A 20,744-nucleotide genomic window follows, 5' to 3' on the forward strand; every position below is an offset into this window, starting at 1 on the left:
GAAGTTAAAATCAAGGACAGAAAAAGAAAATGATGAGCTTCTTTTCTAGATAGGAAGAAACTTCAAGCCCCATGCAATTATTCCCACATTACTTAGAAACATAGTCTAGAATTCCAATTATTCACCTCCATCTCAGCCTAAAAAATAATCAGTTCAACAATATCTGAAAAAAATTTATGCATCGGACAAAATATTACTTAACATTAAACAAGTAAGAATCTTTTCCTAGGTGTATAGATTATAAATCCAACATAGAAATTACAACATTCCCAAATAAGTATCAATAAGAAAACACTCATACATCTCATTTTCAAATTTATCATCAGCATGTTGATTTGGATACCAATGCCATGTGGATGTATCAATAAACAATGGTTACAAACACATTAGCACCTATTAAAAATCAAAACTAATTACTAACACACTAATACTTACCAAAAAAGAAAAAGAAAAGAAAAACTCAGGATAAGCAACGACAAACCTGAAGAGGAGTTCCAGTCAAAAGAACACGATGTCTACTCGAATATTGCTTCAAGGAAAGAAACAACTTTGAATCCTTATTCTTTAGACGATGACCTTCATCAACAATCTAAATCACAATATCAATGTTAATGTTGCAAATGACATTGGAACTATCAATGAATTCAATAGGCTATAAGATTTTACCATGCACTCCCACTTTATCGGTTTCAATGATCCTGTATCATTGTTAACCATTTCATATGATGTAAGAAGGACATCAAACTTTATCCTATCTTGCTTGCTTTCACTGATGATTTGACCGGATTTTTTTTTCTTTATCTTCTTTGATTTTTTTGGAAAGTAAAACTCATAATCCCTTAGAACAGAACGAGCTTGGCCAGAGCCAACATACATAACCTGCAGCATGTTAGTTTTTCTTCAAAACAGTGCACAATGGCTAATTTTAATTTAACTCATCAAAACAAACTAACAAATGCTTTAAGGAAAAATGCAGAATTCTATATACATACAACATTCATTTGAGGTGCCCATGTCGCAAATTCACGTTCCCAATTTCGCAATGTTGAAAGTGGTGCAACTACTAAATGCGGAAAGAGACTTTCTTGAAAAAGAGATGCTAAAAACGCAATACTTTGTATAGTTTTTCCTGCACACAAACCAAAAAACAAATCATAGCAAAAATTCATCACCAAGAGAGGAGATAAAAAACTTTTTTAAAAATTTAAAATGAAAAGGATAGAAAGCACAAAATAAAACTTACCAAGGCCCATCTCATCAGCAAGTATCACATGTGTTTGTTTGGACCAAGAGAACCGTAGGAAGTTCAGCCCTTCAAGCTGATATGGATGTAATGAACCTTCATTAAAACCAAAGTGCACTTAAACATTCAGGGGTCAGAGCAATCATAACCAGAAAAAACAAAAATTATGATTATAATAGCAATTGTTATGGTACCATTGTACATATAGAATATATATATATATATATATATATATATTCTATATGTACACTTGGATGACAATATAAATATAGAGAAAAAAAAGTACATACCTCCAGAAAGAAAATCGGGACTATGTTCATACTGTTGAAACTCTTTCTGTTTCTTCTTTGAATCACCACCATCACGATGGGTGCTTTTCTGCTTACTAGAGGATAGTTTGCGAGACCTTGACTGAATTCTATTAAATTTTTCAATTTCAGATTGAAATGCAGAAATGTCTGATTCAAATTCCCAATAACATTCATCATATGAAAGTTCTTTCCATTTTACAAGATACTCCTTCTCGTCATCATCCCCCCTGTAAAAATCCAGAGTTTGAACTGCAGTCAGAAATCAATTTTGAATGACAACATGATTTGTATAAACTCACTAGAATAATTAACATGTGACCCTGGCAATATTGAATTATCATAGTATGTAAGTTCATTAAGAACACCGACAGAGGCTACAAATGCTGTGCTCCTATAATTTCTTGAACAGTCCGTACGAAGATCCTGCTTTGAACATTGAAGAAATTTTGTCATTCTGCTCTGTTATTCTTCAACTTGAAACTCAAGTTCGTTATAGATAAATTTAACTATGTTAATGTAAGAAAATAAGGCCAAGAAGCACAAACGTTTTAGCATCAAACAATTTCAAAAGAAAAAATAACTCTTATCAAGTCCGAACTTTATGCCACCAAAACAATTCCCTACATCATTAAGTATTTGACACAAACCATCATTAAAACTCTCAGTACTCTCTCCTCCATGGGATTGAATGTTATGCTCCACCTGAGAGATTCCCTTTTAGTGTCTTCAGCTACACAATCCTTTCTCAGACTATTATCCCCTCCGGAAGATTCTGCACATACTTTCGTCTTAATATTCAGATATTACTACAAGAACCTTCCAAAACCCTAATTCCTCTCACATTATATGTTACATTACCACTTTACCTAAAAGCTTAAGCAGAGGTTGTTGGCCAACAATTTATATCAAGCCTTAACACTCCCATGCAGATGCATCCCGATTACAGAAGGAGATAAATACTAACAAAAAATGACACCCATAACAGGGAATAACAAATAAACAAAAACCCAGGACATCCTGGCAACCAATGCCCCTGATACCATCTAAGATTACTACTTTACCTAAAATCTTAAGCTATTAGGGCCAACAATATATATCAAGCCTTAATATTATATAAGCATCTACTGTACAATAAAACCCTTAAACGTTGGTACATAAAACTTTGAGCATGCAACTTCTGAAAATTTAGCAAGTCCTAACCTCTGACAACAAGCCTATTTAAACCCCTTCCAATTCATAAGCGCACCTACCTTTTTCCCACCCTTTTAATCTTTGAACTTACAAGATAGTCTTTCCTATAGCAGATGCGCTACCAGGTGTGAACTGCTATTCTTGAATCTTGAGCTTATGGTGCTCTCCCACATCTCATACCAAGAGGGTAGTAATTTATAGCATTATCATAAGATGGACCTGAATAACTCGTGCTAACCCTCAAGAACAAACTGTTCTTCCTGATTTACACTCTCAACCTGAAATTGAAGTACGAAGCCTCTTATGCTTACCACTGAAGATGAAATCTTAGTGGTAAATACACCCATCTGGTTCAGAGGATGGGAGATTAGGATTTAGAATTGTAAAGGACTGGCCTGACTGAACTTGGCCCATGAGCATGATCTCAGCCCTATGACTCGATATCACTCTGACCTTGTTTAGACAAGGATCAGGCTTTAAAGCCATGACTTTTGTAAACTCTGTAAAAAGTAAAGACTAAATTTAAGAGACACTACTTCTCTATAATGGAGTAGAAAACATGGCAACATGTTCATGTGTCACAAAATGGACTTTTTTTTTTTTTTTTTTTGATAAATAAAGGGAATTTATTGAAAAGGCATCAAGGGGATGCCGGCCTGAGATACAGAAAATCAACCACCCTGAAGGATGTCAGATAGAACATAGAATACATTAAAATCATATACAACATTTCCACTGTGCCAACCAATACCTGCATTTAACCAATGCTCTTTGCTAGTCTTAAGTGCTGAAATTGAATTACTACACACTCTCTGGTTTCTCACTTCCCAAACACACCAGAAAATTGTGAGCGGAATGAGAGACAAAGCCTTTTTCTTTTCTATTGTTGCCCGAATCCCTCTCCAGGCCAGGAGTTGCCCCCAATAGAGTTGATGGTGACCCACTGTTGTCCAATCAAATTCAGAGCCAAATTCCACAGATTCCTAGTCCAGCGGCAATGAAGGAGGATATGCTCAACTGATTCAGCATCAGCCATGCAAGGGGGCATATATTGGCAGCAGATGGCCCCCCTTCTCTGCAAGTTATTAGAAGTCACTATCTTACCATGAGTTGCCTCCCAAGCAAGGAAGCAACTTTTGTTGGGGCAGCTGTCTTCCAAATTTGAGTCCAAGGGAAACTATTACTGTTAAGACTCCAGAGACAAAGTTTCCTGTAAAAGGATCTAACAGTGAAGATGCCCCTCCTATCTAAGGTCCAAACTGGCTGATTTGTGCTATTTTGATGGTGGAAGTTGTAAAGATAGCTGTAGAAGCCAGTGAGCTGGTGGAGTTCCCAATCTTCCATATTTCTAAGGAAGTGGGATGTTCCAAAAGAGCCCCTGATCTGAAGTTTGGAGGTACTGGCTGATGCAGGCATCTCTGTCGTGAGCCAAGTTATAAATGGCATATAAGTAAGAATTTACCCAGTTCCTTTTTTCTAGTTAATTCACTTCATTTTCCTGGGTCAGCACTAAGGCAGCAGCAACCGGCATGCCAAAGAAGCCTAAAAAACACTCGGAAACCATCATTGCTTAATGAGGAGTTCTGTTTGCATATGTACCCAAGAAACGAATTGCAATGTGGAAAAGGACAATGTAAGTGACACATAAACAACCACAATAAAAATTAGCTAAAAATTGAAATACCTTAACTTGATAACCAAAAAAGGAAATGAATTATTAATGATAAATAGACATATGTGTTGATTGATGCCCATTGCATTGCCAGGACCTACTTGCTTTATCAACATGAGAGACCCATAGTGAGGAATGTGCAAGGAAGGAGCAGGCAGCCAATAGGGCAACATCAAAGACCAAATCAGCTCTACAATAGTAGAAATTCCCAAGTAATGCACATTGTCCAAAAAACTCTGGGCAAATAATGTAGCAGTTCAGATTAGCTTAGTTTAATTTATTTCGAAGTGACGGGATATTAAAAAATTTGACCGTGGTGTGTGATTCTGAATGGGTATGATGGGTTATATTTTGTATTTATTATAGTTAGCCCTATAATGGCATATACTTGATCTGTAGAATGTCACCGCTTTTCATTGCAAAAAAAATTCATTAAGTTAGAAGAAAAATGGATTAGAAAGTAAGAGAAGACAATAGGCCCTAAAAAAAATAGAAAAATAAAACAAGACAAATAGGAAAACCTAAATATAAACTGAAGGAGGAAACCCCTTTTTAAACCCTTCCCGTCATAGTTAATTGAACACTTCAAGTTTTTGCTAATTCATGCTGACCTTTTTTCCCACCCTACTGTTTTTTTTTTCTCTTATGTGAAAGGGACAATAAATTTATTGCAGAAGAGAGGATAAACGAAAAGGAGCATAAGAAAACCTCCATACAACTTATAAGAAATTTAAATATAAAAAAAAAAAAGAGAACAAGAGAGAGCGAGAGAAGAAAAAACATTAAAAAAAAAAAAAAACCCCATTCAATCATGTTGAAGATCAGAAAAAGACAGCCCTTTAAAACAACCAGCTGTAAAAACCCACAATGTTGCCATATATTGTGTCCCATCCCAGAACATAGAGCAAGACATCTTTTCCCCAGTGAAAATACAAGCATTCTCTCCAAATAAATACCCCACAACACGGCAAACAGTCCACACCTCCACAAGGCCAATCCATCTCTACTGCTTCCAAAACCTCAAAATGAGATAGTCAACAAATCCTCCACTGACTCAGCATAAACCCAAAACTCTCCAAATAATCCAAATAGATTGTTCCAAACCCTTCAAGAAAATGAACAATGAAGGAATGAATGGGAAGCAGATTCTGGACTAGTCATCACATAGAGAACAAACACCCAGAGAAAGAGCCCTAAAAGGCCCCATGCTCTGCAACAGACTGTTAGTGTTAACCATACTAAGCACAACTAACCAAGTAAAAGCCTTATGTTAGCGTGGACTATGGCCTCCCAAATGATGCAATGAAGCAGGAAAGACAGATTTTCAAGGATCAAAAACTCAAAAATGATTTTTGGGAGTACTCACCCAAAGGGTCTAGAACCCACTGCTGATGAGTCCCACATGATGGAAACACAAATTCCTTCCACCAAGCATAACATAGAAGATAGCTCCAACACCTCCCTATTTATGAGACCTATGAAAATGAAAATTTAAAGAGAGTTCATCCCCATTTGGATTAAAAAGGAAGCGATAAATTCATTATACAAAGAGCAAAGCCTATACAGAAGTACAGAACCACCCGCCCTAGTGTCTTCCCAAAACCAAACACAATAACCATTACGGACAATGAAAATTTGGTGTTAAAGATAAAGGGAGGATGAATCTGTGATATACACTTCCACACGAACATTTAAGCCCAAAATTCGCATCCCACCCATTACCCAACATGCTAAATTTACTTTTAATAACTTTGTGCCAAATGGGAATTTCCTTCCAGAGAAAATGCAAAAGCCATTTACCGATAAAAGAAATGTTTTTAGACACCAATTTCCCAAGACCCAATCATCCCATCTCCTCAGACGTACAAACAACCTCCCAAGTAACCAAATGACCCATTTTCTCCCCATATGAATCAAAGAAAATCTCCAATCACTCTCTGTATATTTCTAGCCACCCTAGAAAGCAAGACCAGAAAGACAAGTGTGAAAAGGATGATCCTACCACCTAGAGAGAACAAAGCACCCTTCTAACAATCTCACTTCTTAGACTCCTCCACTACAAAATCCCAAAACTTAAGTAACCAAGGATTACCATCTAAAGGCACTCTTAGATAAGTCAAAGACCAATCTAGGATACCATACCCAGCTATTGCAGACAACTCTTAAGGATCTACACTGAATCAACTTAATACAAACTAAACCACTCTTCTCCAAATTGATTTTTAAATTCACCATCCTCTCAAAAATTGTAAAATAGTGAGCACATCTAAAAAAGACTCTTTATGATCTTCTAAGAAAAAAATAATGCCATCTGCAAACTGAAGATGAGAAACCACAACCCCCTCCCTTACCACCCCAATTCCTCTGAAAAGTCACAAGCCCCAGTATCTACAGCACCATAAACCAATCTACTCAAGATATCCACCACAAGAACAAACCAAAAAGGAGAAAATATATCCCTTGTCTAACCCCTCTCAAAGCCCTAAACCACAACTTTGGTTCTCCATTAATCATGACTGAAAAAAGGGCATTAGACAAACACCCGCTCATCCAACACCGCCACCTCTTACCAAACCCCTTTCTCATTAAGACTTTTATCTAAAAAAATTCCTACTTACACAATCATAACCCTTTCCAAAATCCACTTCAAACACAAACACTCCCTCTTTCCTCCTCCAAATATGCTCAACACCCCAGGCTACCTCATTAACCACAAAAATAGCATCCCCAATCAGCCTAGCTCCCATAAAAGCACTTCAAGCCTCTTAGGCACCAAATTGATACCCTTTAACCACATCCCAAGAATCTTGAAAGAAAGCCATACTAAACCCATCTGAGCCCAGCCCCTTATTCCTATCCATCCCAAACACAACCGCCTTCACCTCACTCTCCTCAACAAATCTGCCCAGCCAAACTACCTTGTGTATGGAAATCAGACTCCACTCTAACCTTTCTAACACAGGCCTACATCTTTCCTCATCCACAAACAAATTAGCAGAAAAATACATAATCTCATTAGCTATCAGATCTAGGACCAACAGTAACTTCAACCCCCCAAATTCCAATTTCCAAACCATATTATTTCTTCTATTGCCATTAGCCAACCTATGAAAAAATTTTGCTCCTAACCCATGGAGTGAAAATATGTACGACCAAGCCACATATTTCAAACCTAATGGATCCGACCCCACTTAATTTTGCTAAAGTAAAATAGGGAAATGAACTGACACTGATCTTGAAAAGCCATAGGCAAGAGATTAGAAAACTCCTCTTCCTACAACTACAAAACAAAAACCTATCTAACCTGGCTAGCAACTTATCTCTCCAACTATGGCCTGGTGAAACAGTCAATCAGCTCAGGAGACTAGGGTTTAAAGTCCCTTCACATCTTCAATAAAGCCCTTCTTGGAAAATGGTTGTGGACATTCATTTTTCATTTTCTTTTTTTTTTTTTTTTGATAAAAAAAAAAAAAAGAAGGATTCATTAATGGAAAAAGAATATACATCTAGGAGAATAAGACATCTCCTTAACAAAGTCCAGAAAATCCAAAAAAAAAAAAAAACACACACACACAAGGAAAACCTCAAACTAAAGAACAAAATAGGAAAAACCATCACGAACTAGCAACACATGACGCCAATAGCGCTGAATATCATAAAAGCCCACCCCCTTAAAAATCCCCCTTTTCCCACACACCAAAGACGAGCCAAACAATGTATTTTTTCCCAAACCAGCACTTGAGCCGAATTCTTCCCTAAAAAAAAGTGCCCATAACGCTCCATCCACAATCCCCAAAAAACTGCAAAACAAGCACATCCCAAAGCGCTGTCTTTCCTTTTTCCTACCAAATCCAGCAAAAGTCACCACTAAAAAATCCTCCATTGTCTTAGAACTCACCCAAAATTTGCCTAAAATACCAAATAGCTTATTCAAAACACTCCAAGCATGGTCACAATAGATGCAATGATGATTCTGAACCATTAAAGCAAAGAACACATATATCTAGAGATATAACCTTTAAAGGTCTCCTAACCCGCAACAAGTTCTTGGTATTAATTCTATCAAGCGCAACAAACCAGATAAAAGCCTTAATTTTAAAGGGGACTTTGACCTTCCAATTGAAACTACAAAGTGGAAAAGAAAATTTCAACCTATTCAAAAAATCACAAAAAGACTTAAATAAATAAACTCACGAAGGATTCAGAGACCAGGACCACCTATCCTCCTCTAAAGAAAAACAAAAATTATTCAACAAGACTAGCAAAGAGGATAACTATCTCATCTCCCTATCATTTAACAATTTGCGAAAGTGGAAACCCCAATAAGGTAAAGGACCACTCAAATCAACAACAAAAGAAAAAACGGACTCATCCAGCCCTGAGCTTAGGCGAAAAGGCATGGAAAAGAGGTGGACAAAACTACATTCCCCAACAAAGGATCTTTCCAAAACCGCATATTACTACCTCTACCCACTAGGAATTTAATATAGGGAATGAAGAGGGAGTAACTCTAAGAGATAGCTTTCCACAGACTCTCCAAAGAACATCTAAATCTCAAATTAGTATCCCACCCATCTCAGCTAATCCAACATACTTTTAACAACTAAATGCCACAGAGAGAAATTCTCCAATGGAAAATGCCAAAGCCATTGCCAAAAGGGTTGTGTTTTCATACACTAGATTTCTAGTACCCAAACCACCCTCTTGATTAGACCTACCCACCACTCCCCAAATAACTAGATGGTCAATACTACCCTCTACCCCCGACCACAAAAACTCCCTTATAATCTTCTTAATCTTATTAGCAACCCCCGCCGGAATCTTAAAAAATCGAGAGAAAATATAAAGGGATACTAGAAAGGCATGCTTGAATAAGAGCAACTCTACCACCAAGGGAAAAAAAGAGCACCTTTCGACCCATCCAGCCTTTTGGAAACCTGTTCCACGACAAGATCCCAATAACTAGAAAATCTAGGGCTAGCACCCAAAGGAACCCCAAGATAGGGTAGCCACCAATCCATTACACTCCACCTCCACAGAAAGCTCCCTAACATTCTCAATAGTCATATTCATAGCCGCATTACCGCTCCTACCCATATTAATTTTAAGCCCAGAAACCTTCTTGAACAGCTGAAGGAGACCCAAATATTCTTAAAGAATCCTTTATGATCCTCTAGAAAAAAGGTAGTATCATCAACAAACTGAAGGTGCGAAACCTTGACCCTTTCTCTCCTTACTTCCAAGCCTTTCACTAAACCTCTACCCACTACCCTATCCACCATCCAACTCAAAGAATCAGCCACGAACTAAACAAAAATGGGAAAAAAGAGGATCTCCTTGCCTAATCCCTCTCATAGCCTTAAACCAAGATTTAGACTCACCATTTACTAATACCAAGTAGCTCACATTAAGTAAACAACCTCTAATCCAATGCCGCCATTTCTCTCCAAACCCCATCCTCACAAAGATTTGATCTAGAAACACCTAGTTCACTCTATCATAAGCTTTCTCAAAATCCAATTTTAAGATGATACACTACTTCTTCCTTCTCCATATATCCTCCACAACCTCATCAGCAACCAAAATGACATCCTCAGTTTGCCTATGCCCCACAAAAGCACTCTAAGCCTTAGAAATAGTCCTATCAAGCACCTTGCTCAGACTATTACCTAGCATTTTAGTGATGATTTTTTTAGCACTGGAAACTAAGCTAATAGGTCTATAATCCCAAACGTTAACAGATTTATTCTTCTTCAGCACGAGTGTTAAAAAAATTGAATTGATACTCTTGTTAAAATCCTATTCCTGTAAAATTGATTAAAGATCTTAAGCGGATCATCCTTAACCACCTTCCAACAATCTTGAAAGAAAACCATATTAAAACCATCCAATCCTGGAGCTTTATCCCTCTCCATCCCAAAAATTGTGGCTTCCTCTTCCTCAAAAGGTCTTTCCAACCAACCCACCTCCTCGCCAGATAAAGAATCCTGCTCTAATCCTTCAATCATAGGTCTACTAGCATCTTCATCACAATACAAATTAGAATATGACTAAGTGATTTCAGCAGCAATTTGACTCTAATCAGTTATAATAACCCCCTATCCACTTCCAACTCCCTCATCATGTTCTTCCTCAATTTCCCTATCGCTGTCCTATGAAAAAATCTAGAATTACAACCACCATCTATGATCCATTTAAACTTCAACTCCTGCCTTCAACTTCTCATTTCCTTGAAAATCACCTCTTCCATTTCATTCTTCAAAGATACTCTTCTAATCTTTTTCTCCCCCGATATAGTATTATCTTCCTCCTTATGTAACTCAACCAACTCTCTTAAGATATTCGCCTTTCCAAACCTTGAGTATCCAAACACCTCCCTATTCCAATCTTTCAACTTCTCTTTTAACCTTTCTAAGTTTTTTCATGAATTTAAAACCTTCCCAGCCCCTCTCCACATCCTCATTCCAAGAATTCCTAACTAAGGGCTAAAAGGAATCGCGATTCAACCACATTTTCAAACCTAAAAGGAGTAGGTTCCTAAGCAACCTTTCTCGATTCCAACACGAAGGGTAAAATAGATTGAGAGAGATTAAGGAACTCGTCATCCCACTCTATACAGAAAAGAAATCTATCAAGCCTACTTGCCACCACTCTAGCCCCACCTACCAACCACGTATAATTAGCATTATCAAGAGGAAGGTCTCTCAAACCGCACTCCCTAATAAAAGAATCAAAGCTCAACATAGTAGCGTCAACTCTATCACCTCCTTTCTTCTCTCAGGGAAACCTTGCCGCATTAAAATCACCTCTCACAACCCAATTAGGAGCACAAAAGTCATACACATAACCAAGCTCATTCCAATACGAGCTCCTAAAGGTTGGTCTAGACGGACCATACACAGACGAAACCCACCATTGACCCTAACCCCTCACATCTACTAAAATAGAAAGAGAGAAGAAAGCTACTAAACTATCCACTTTAACAATAGAGCGAATATCCCACATTACCAAAATACCACCTGCTAACGCTCGAGAAGGTACAAAGTTCCCAAATCCCTCTAACCCCCACCCCCAGTCAACATTCTCAAGTTTGACCTCCCGAATAAAAGCCATATTAGAGGAGTATCCAAGCAAGATCTATTTTATTAACCCCCTCTTTCTATAATCTCCTAGCCCTCTAACATTCCAACTAACGATTTTCATAATTTCACTCATTTATTCCTTTTCCCAACTCCCTTCCCTCCCCCATAGTTAATAAAAGAACCCAAACTCTTAGAGACGTCCACAACCAACAACTCGATGGCCTCCTCTTGGTGACCCGCTAACCCCATCTCTAGCCTTCGATTTCTCAAGGATGGCTCCTCCTTCCTCCTTCCTCCTTCGAGTCCACCAAAAGAGAATATTTCAAGGGGTTTACTAGAATACCCCCTTTCATAGAAATATGGAAGATTGGTAACTCCACTAGCACACTGATTTATGCAGTCATCTTAACAAGATCCAGTTTCAAAACACTCTTGACCCTCCTATGTGATCCTTGGACAAGAAGGGGGTCTTCAATGTCTGATCCTTTTACAAGAAACTTTTCTCTAAGAGCCAAACAACATTCACTCCCTTGTTCTCAACTATGGAATACAGCGGCCCCTACTAAGGTTGCCTTTTTTACTTGTGAAGCAATTCATAGCTTGACCCTGGACAACTTGTAAAGAAAGGGGTTCTCCATTGCCAACGGATGCGGTCTTTATATGGCCGAGGGAGAATCAGTAGGCCATATCCTTCTCCATTGCCCCTGGACTAGAAATCTTTGGAATGTGGCTCTGACTCTTATCGGAATAATGGTGGGTTACCGCTAGATTTGTTGGAGGGGATATCTAGGCCTGGAGATTGACTCAAGCAACAAAGGAAAAGAGAAAGGCTTTGTCTCTCATTCCTCTAGCAATTTTCTACTGTGTTTCGAAAGAGAGGAATAGAAGAGTTTTCAAAAAGTCAATCTCAACAATTCAGTTCAGTAAAGAGCAAAGGTTTACTGTGGTTACTATTTGGCATAGTGGACTTGCAGCAAATGAATCCAATGAAATTTTAAATTTTTGTGACACCCTTCAGAGTGATTGATTTCCTATACTTTGGGTTGGAATCCCCTTGATGCCATTTAATATATACTTTCTTTACTGGGGGAAAATAAATAAATAAATAAACTAATCTCTCCAACTACTAACCAAGAAAATAAAGCATTACCGAAGGGAAGATCCCTCGACACACAACCAATAATAAACCTATTGAAAGTCTGCATACTGACAATAATTCTACCTCCCTTTTTTTCTCCCCGAGGAATCTCACCACAAAAAAAAAAACAGCATATAGCTCATCAAAAAAAATGGATCAGTGCAATAAACCCCCCATCATTAGATTTTTCTTTTTGGCACAAAAAATAGCAGTGCTATTAGACAATGAGAGAGTAGGTAGAATAGCTTTATAAGCCGTGGAGTTCCCTTTATCATCCAAGAGGAGCTCTCTCACAGCATTACCACCCCTTTATCTACAGCAGATCATTAGGTATCTCAATGGAACACACTCACTTGAGAGAACAAAAGCCAACCCCTCCCCCCCTTCAGTTAAATTTCCTTCTCGGTTTTCTGTGTTCTTCAAATGGCAAACAATAACATGTGTTGCTTCAAAGAACCTAGCCTCATTCTGCACATCAACCTGCCCAAACAATGGACATTCATTTTTTTAAAAACCACTATGGAGTCAAAATGGAACAAAACACCGCAACCAACATGATGACTGCATATAAAATTCTTTTTTTCTTTTTGATAGAAAAATAAATTCATTAGATAAAGATAGAATTTACAAGCAGGATAGAGGACATCTCCTCAACAAAGTCTCATAAACTTCAGGAAAACCAAAAATTGCAAAACTAACCAATGAGAAAAACTCAATGCCCTTAAAAGAGACTTCCAATTGCGCTGAACTTCTGAAACACACAATCCCTTGACATTTCCATAGCCGTTACACCATAAAGAAGCCATAAACAGAATTCTTTCCCACACCAACCAATATGGTAACTTCTTCCTTGCAAATATACACGCATTATGTCCCTTTCACAAGCCCTAAAACACTACAAATATAGCACAATTCCATAATGCAATTCCTTCCTTCTTCCTCTTAAACCCGACAAAAGAAATTGCGAAGAACTCTTCCATTGTTCCAGGACAAACCCAACTTTCTTCAAAGTAATTAAATAACTTGTTCCAGACCTTCCATGCATAATCGCAGTGCAGGAAATGTTGTGAAACAGACTCTGAACAATTAAAGCACAGCATACAAATATCAAGAAGGAGAGCCCTTAAAGGTCTCCTCATCTGCAAAAACTCATTAGTATTTATCCTATATTAAGCACAACCAACCAAAGACATGCTTTGATTTTAGGATGAATTTTGACCTTCCATATAACCTTGTTAAGAGGAAAAGAGGAATTTGTCCAAACCAAGAATTCAAAGAAAGATTTACAAGAATAGACTGTCGAAGAATCCAACAACCAATATCAGCTATCATTTTTAGAGGATACCCCACAATTATTCAACATAATCAATAAAGAAGAAACTCAATAGTTTCCCTATCATTAAAGGCTCTCCTAAAACGGAAATCCCAAGAGAGTAAAGAACCATCCGAGTCTGCAACGAAGAAATGGGATCATTTTGCCCTCAGCTCAATCGAAAAAGGCAGAAAAGGCAAGAAAAATAAATGGACAAAACAACATTCTCCCCATCCATAGGCCTTTCCAAAAATGAATATTACAATCCGTACCCAAAACAAATTTAGTATGGGGAATAAAGAGTGGGTAAATCTGATATATAGCTTTCCATACACTTTCCAAAGAGCATCTAAAACCCAAATTAGTATCCCATCCATTCCCATCAAGCCCAAATTTACTTTTGATAACTCTATGACACAATGAAGAAACTTCTAGTCAAAACCGCCAGAGCCACTTAACCGGAAGAGCCATGTTTCTAGACACCAAATTTCCAAGACCAAACCCACCCTCCCTCTTAGTCCTACAAATCACCTCTCAACTCACCAAATGATCCCTAGATCCTGCTATCCCTGACCAAAGAAAATCTCTCATAATTCTCTCAATCCTACTAGCGACTCCCATTGGAATTTTAAATATAGAAAAAAAGACAAAAAAATAAAAAAAACAACAACAACAACGAGATACTAGGAAGACAAACTTGGATTAGAGTAGTTATCCCTCCCAAAGAAAAAAGGGCTCTCCCTTCCACCCATCTAAACGCTTGGACACTCTCCACCACAAGATCTCAAAAACTAGATGATCTAGGGTTACCTTCCAAAGGAACCGCTAGATAGGACAATGACCAACCCAGCTCAGCACACCCAACTTCCTTGGCTAAATCCCTAACACACTCTGCATATAAGATTCTTAATAAACCTCTTCCTCTGCCATCAACAGGTCTGAAGTACTTTTTTTACAGACTTGCACATGCTCCCCAAGTCATCAATTGAATCACAAACTCTCTAAATCTTCTTCTACCTCTTTCAAAAACCTGTGTTCATTCTGATCATCAAACTGTTTCTCTGGTCCTCTCAGGGTTGATAAGAAGAGAGGGCTTTTTTCTGCCATAACAGTTGGCTGTAACTCTAAAGAGTGTGAATCAAGGCCAACTACATCCTCTTCAACCCTGCCATTTCAATTTGCTTCATTTCCTATCCAGTTCAGACCCTCGAACCTTCTTCTGCAAGTCTTAATTTCTTGTCTAGCATTATTGGCAGTTCCATAGACTTCCATAGAGCTTCTTCAGCGATTTGTAAGATCCAAACTATGAGAATTCCCATACCCATTCAACTAAATGCAGGCCCTTCCATTTTTTTAGGCTGTGCTTCTTCCACATCATCAATATTCTTATTGCTTCTACCAACAACAACCCACATCCTTCCATTAGGAGCATGGGGCCAACTACCCTTAAAATAGGCCCATTAACTTTAAACCCATTACCAGAAGCCCCATGAAAAGAACTCACCCTATTTCTCACATTTGAAAACCCAATTAAAAATCTACTGCCACTCCCAGTGCATCGTAAAGCTTGTAGACCCCTTCCCTGATACTTTGCACCAGACTCCCAAAAACAGTGGATCACCTCGCCTGACTCCTTTGTCAGCGCTTTACAAAGTACATCAGCAAAAGAAGTTTCTGATCTTCTCATCCCCCAACCGAATGCCCTTTGCTTGATCCTTTATAAATTAATCGATCCACTATCACCACACCAAAGGATCGTCCCTCCAGTCTTCTGCTCAATCTCTTTTCTACCATAAGATCTTCAAGATGCAAGAAGCATCCACCAGCCATCAGCTTTTACCCATTCTGGAAATCGCATGGATCTACATCATCCACCTCCAAATCTTTCTAACCACACAAACCAACCCCTGGTTTTCGAGGAATTTCAAGGGAAGGAACCCTCCTTCCACCCTCAAAAGCGAACTTCAAAGGACCTCATCTAACCCACAAGGCCCAGACCAAAAAGAATTAAACTTATGCGAAGAATGAAGAAAAATGCATAAAAAACTTCTAATTCTTGTTTGTCACCGTTCTTCAATTATAATCACGAAATTAAGGTCTCTCTATCAAAGGCAACTGCAACGTAAACCTTGCTATCTTGATCCTAGTAACACCTTCAAACAGCTGAGTAGCCCCAACTCTTACACCCATCCAATTGAACTTCTTGTTCACTGAGATAAGAATTGAACTGATGCAAAGAATGAAGAAAAATGAATAGAAAACTTCTATTTCTTGTTTGTCACTGTTCTTCAATTATAATCACAAAATTAAGGTCTCTCTATCAAAGGCAACTGCAACGTAAACCTTGCTATCTTGATCCTAGTGACACCTTCAAACAGCTGAGTAGCCCCAACTCTTACACCCATCCAATTGAACTTCTTGTACGCTGAGATAAGACAACCACAAGCACATCTTGTCCGTAAGTTATTTGAGCCACTAATCTGCACAAAAGGTGAGACAGGGTCAGGAAAAATGCATCCCTACCATGATCATTCGCTGCTCTTTACCCATAACATCATCCTCAAAAATAGGAACACCCCCTAAAGCTTCAAGTTGAATTGCTGGCACATGAGAAATATCACCAACTAAATTAAGGGAATCTAAAACATACCTACCTTTCTCATAAAATTCATCCAACAATAAACCATTATCACAGGCAAACTCACTATCAAAATCACTCTCATTGTCAGACTAACTGCCCCATTTATTTTTCCCCTTTAGACTACCTTCCTCATTATTAATCTTCTCAGATTCCACCCTCGGAACATCTGCAGTTTCTTCAACGCCAAAACCATCATCAGTATTTCTTTTCAAAATTTTACTCACGTGCACACCAGTATTAATTCAGGTATCATCAAGAGAATTCTTTGAATCAAGGCCTGCCTGCATCACCATCCAACGAGTATAAACTTTAGTAGACTCAGCCCTATCAGTTTTCTTTTTAGCATCTAGAGATTTATCACCGCCAGTATTTCCCACAATATAACTCCCTATTCCTTGCTCCACATCAACATTTGTAAACATCCCATACAGACAACCACCCAAAGATGATCTTTGGACCCTTACACAATATGATAATGGCTTCCTTCTGAATATTGTAGCTGAGAATTGTTTGCAAAGCAGAAAAGTAATCAGATCTGACAGCCTCAGAACATTGCTGGTTTCCCAAAGATTGGTGGGCTCAGGCCCCACTCCCCCAAATAAGTTTGTAGATCGTTTTGTAGAGAGCTGCCATCAGAGAAGTGAAAGCAACTGAACCACAAAATCTCTTCTCCACCTGCACAGAAACCCTATTGGCAAGATATGATGACCCCTCTGTTCCCAGATCTAATTTTTGGGCCTGCCCATTTATAATTCCCCCCTTCCTTAAATGGGCCAGCCCCTCTTTGTACCACAATATGAAGTATGCTGGGCCTTAAAAAGACTGTCGAACATTTTCCTCATTTAAATTTTAAAATATGGACCTCAGTAAAAGGTGTTAACAGTTGGCCCAAATTTAAATTAAGAGATAAAATACATGGCTTACTCCAAAATACCTTAGGGCCCGTTTAGTTGCAGAAAACAGTTTTCATTTTCCATTTTCATTATCCAAAAAAATACAAATAAGTTAGCTAATTTTTTCATTTTTACAACATTTATATGAGACAAGTGAACAACAATAAACAATTTTTGCACTATTTGCTTGTGAAAATAGTTTTACTTTCCACTTCGAATTTTTCAAATAATTACAAAAAAGGCCACCTTGTTTTCCAATTTTCCAAATTTTTATAGAAAAGTTGGAAACATATTTCTATTATTTTTCTAGATTTTTAACTCTTACTTTGTGTATAGGAGCATGAAATTCGAATCTTGGACTTTAGTCTGTATTGATTATATATAAAGTTTTCCTAAATCTACACAAATCCAAATTCAAGCCCCAAAATCCATGATTCCAAAATTTAACTTCTAATTTTTGGAAAATTGGAAAACAAGTGTCCTTTTGAAATCACTTTGAAATTTATACATAAAAAATGAAAAAAAAAAAAAAGCACATTTCAACAAACTCTTTGTTTTCTACCTTTTTAGCACGAACCCTCAAAAACTAAAAAATAATCTAACATTTTCATAATTCTTTAGAAAACTAAAAAATCGAAAACAGAAAATATTTTCAACAACTAAATGAGCCCTTAGCTTCAAGCCTAGGACCGACCAAGTCATCTTCTCCAATGATAATGCTCCTGGAAACCCTATCTGCCACCCCTCAACCACTCCAGCCACCTATTCTTCCCCGGTGCCAACAGCATATCATCACAATAAACACAAATCCTCATTTTTCATATCTGGTGGTGAGCAACTTCTTTAGCACCTCCTTCCATTAAGGTCTCTTCTTCACCTCTGACAAAACACCAAACATCTGCATGCAAACCCTACCCTCCAATCCCCCAGGCACAAGGTACGAAGATGGAATGATCCTTTCCCTAAAACTGCACCCTATTTCCAAGAACTTGCCTCCTGTAGTCGACCGAAGCACCACCAACAACACTAATTCCCAAATCTCATCTGATGATAAAATCTCCCAAAACAAATACAAAACAAAACAAAACAAAAAAAAAAAAAAAAAAAAGACAACCAAAGAAAGGCACTCAGAAACCAATGAGCAGCCAGTAACAAAACCCTAACCCATCAATTTACAGAAAGATTTTGCTCCAAAAATAATATGAAGTCACCATGACAACCTTTTACAGTCCCAGATAGGACTTGCTTCTGATGTGGACCATTTTCCCACGGACATCCTCTATTATATCCCAAATCATTCTGTTAAGCAATCACCCAACGAATTCAGAAAGAGATAAGCAAGATTGTTGGCCATGAGAGAGAGAGAGAGAGTATATAACTGTTATTCTCCTGCTAGGCCCAGACAGATGAACCAGTGTAAACCTCAGATCTCATATGAGAAACTAGCAGCAGCAGAAGAAGAAAAATAAGAAGAAGAAGAAGATTGATGCAAGCAATGACTTTGGTGGTGATTGTGCTCTTAATGAAAATCACAGCCACTAAATAGAATTAGTTTTCCATCATTGGGCATATGTTCAAGTTAAAAGAGTTCTCCAAGTATATCTTAGCAGATACAAAATGATATGGAAGTTTTTAGTGGCATCATAACAGTAATTACAAAGCTGACCATTTCTCACTCCCTTCCTACCTCCCTCTCTGCAAGCATTAAAATCAACCAGCCACACATACAGAGTAGTCTCGCAGGGGGCGGGAGAGTGGAAAAGCAAACCTGGAAGCTATTCTTACTATTATTTTCTGCTGTACTTTTTAATATGTATGCACCGTATCCTTTATTAGGTATCTGGTGCTTGTAATGTAAGTTAACATCTTAATTTACAAGAGAAAGGTCAACCATACCCCCACAGGCAAAACAGATCATTTGAGAACAGGGTGTTAGAATTTTCTATCAGGTTTCAAGCATTCAGTTTAAACCCTGAAAGAAACAAGGGCATGGCAGTTCTGCAACATTAATTCCTTGACAAAGTTCTATTATTGTGCATACGTAATAATAAAATAAAAAAAACAGTAGTATCATCCTCAAGTTAATGACCATGCAAAAGTCAATGTTACTCCAACCAACATGGTCGCAGGAATAGACATTCCCGTGGAGAGATTTAGGAATAGCCATTCCTTTCTATTCCATATTGGTTGAAATAACAAGAACTTTTACATCCTCATTTGACTTAAAGTTACCATATTCTTTTTTGTACACTATTCCAATTGGCAAACCAAACCAAACTTTAGTAGCTTTCCAGCCCCCCTCCCAGCGGGTGGGATAGCAGCCCATAACATCAGTAAGGGTCCTATAGGCTCCTCCATACATTGGTCCCTAAGCAGGTAGTGACTTCTATGTCTATGAACAAGAGAGGATGGCCACAAACTACTCTGCCCCCACCCTTTTTTCCTGATAATAATAATAATAACCCTAGGTTCAAACTACAGAACCAGGTGATAATGAAATGAAATACACTTTGAGATTGTCCAACCTGCAAGCAAGAATCCGGTCAACAGTAGTCCATTCTGGACGAATAGCAACAAAGTCGTCTTCAGAGTTATTTATTGATGCCATCTGACGATGAAAGTTGTTCACTTTTGTCTTTAGACGAGGATGTGCCTTGAAAGCTTTAAGGAACTCCTTTTCTGGCACCCTGATAAAAACAGCATATAGCAGATGAAGGAATGATTTTTTTAAGACTCTGAATAAAATGCAAATACAATTGGAGAAATGGAATCAACTACAAGAGACAGCAAACTGTACTAGAAAAAAAACCAATGTTACCTAGAATGTGGAATGTTCCAGTTCGGAAAAAAAACAGGATCACGGCACAGCACATGCTCTAAAATGTGGAACACTTGGGGTCGACTTAAATAGATATATTGGTAAAAAGAGCTTATGGGACCTCATATATTTCATAAAGGATGATGAGGTGTTCCTAAATCTAGAAGAGATTTTCTGTTGTGAAATAGAATAATAATGACAGAAAATAGAACTAAAATGCACTGATTCCCAGCTTTGAACAACTAAAAAAATAGGTTACGTGATACATTGAATTAAAATTTTCGATTGTTTGATTTTGCATTGCCAAACAAAAATGTTCAACTTCTTGGAATGTTCATACCAATCCGCAGTTCATTACAATGTTAGCATTTTCTAGTAACTATGAAACAAACAAAAGCAAGATTTTTCATGGCAATAAAAAGGACATTCGGAACAAGCTGTAG

The 20,744-nt window shown here is 37.9% G+C and overlaps 1 protein-coding gene across 1 annotated transcript in view; it reads right to left on the reverse strand.

The window, feature by feature from the left end:
- The window catches only part of LOC131151762 (CHD3-type chromatin-remodeling factor PICKLE-like), a 131,667-nt gene that overhangs the window by 85,272 nt on the left and 25,651 nt on the right, over nucleotides 1-20,744 (reverse strand). The window contains exons 5-10 of the mRNA XM_058103165.1: nucleotides 20,009-20,170; nucleotides 1,534-1,781; nucleotides 1,244-1,339; nucleotides 993-1,129; nucleotides 667-879; nucleotides 482-589 (exon numbers count right to left, since the gene is read on the reverse strand). Of these exons, the coding sequence (XP_057959148.1) occupies nucleotides 482-589; nucleotides 667-879; nucleotides 993-1,129; nucleotides 1,244-1,339; nucleotides 1,534-1,781; nucleotides 20,009-20,170 (964 nt within the window). The remainder of the gene's footprint in view (nucleotides 1-481; nucleotides 590-666; nucleotides 880-992; nucleotides 1,130-1,243; nucleotides 1,340-1,533; nucleotides 1,782-20,008; nucleotides 20,171-20,744) is intronic.

The sequence above is a fragment of the Malania oleifera genome, chromosome 3, assembly GCF_029873635.1.
Source record: "Malania oleifera isolate guangnan ecotype guangnan chromosome 3, ASM2987363v1, whole genome shotgun sequence".
Lineage (NCBI taxonomy): Eukaryota > Viridiplantae > Streptophyta > Magnoliopsida > Santalales > Ximeniaceae > Malania > Malania oleifera.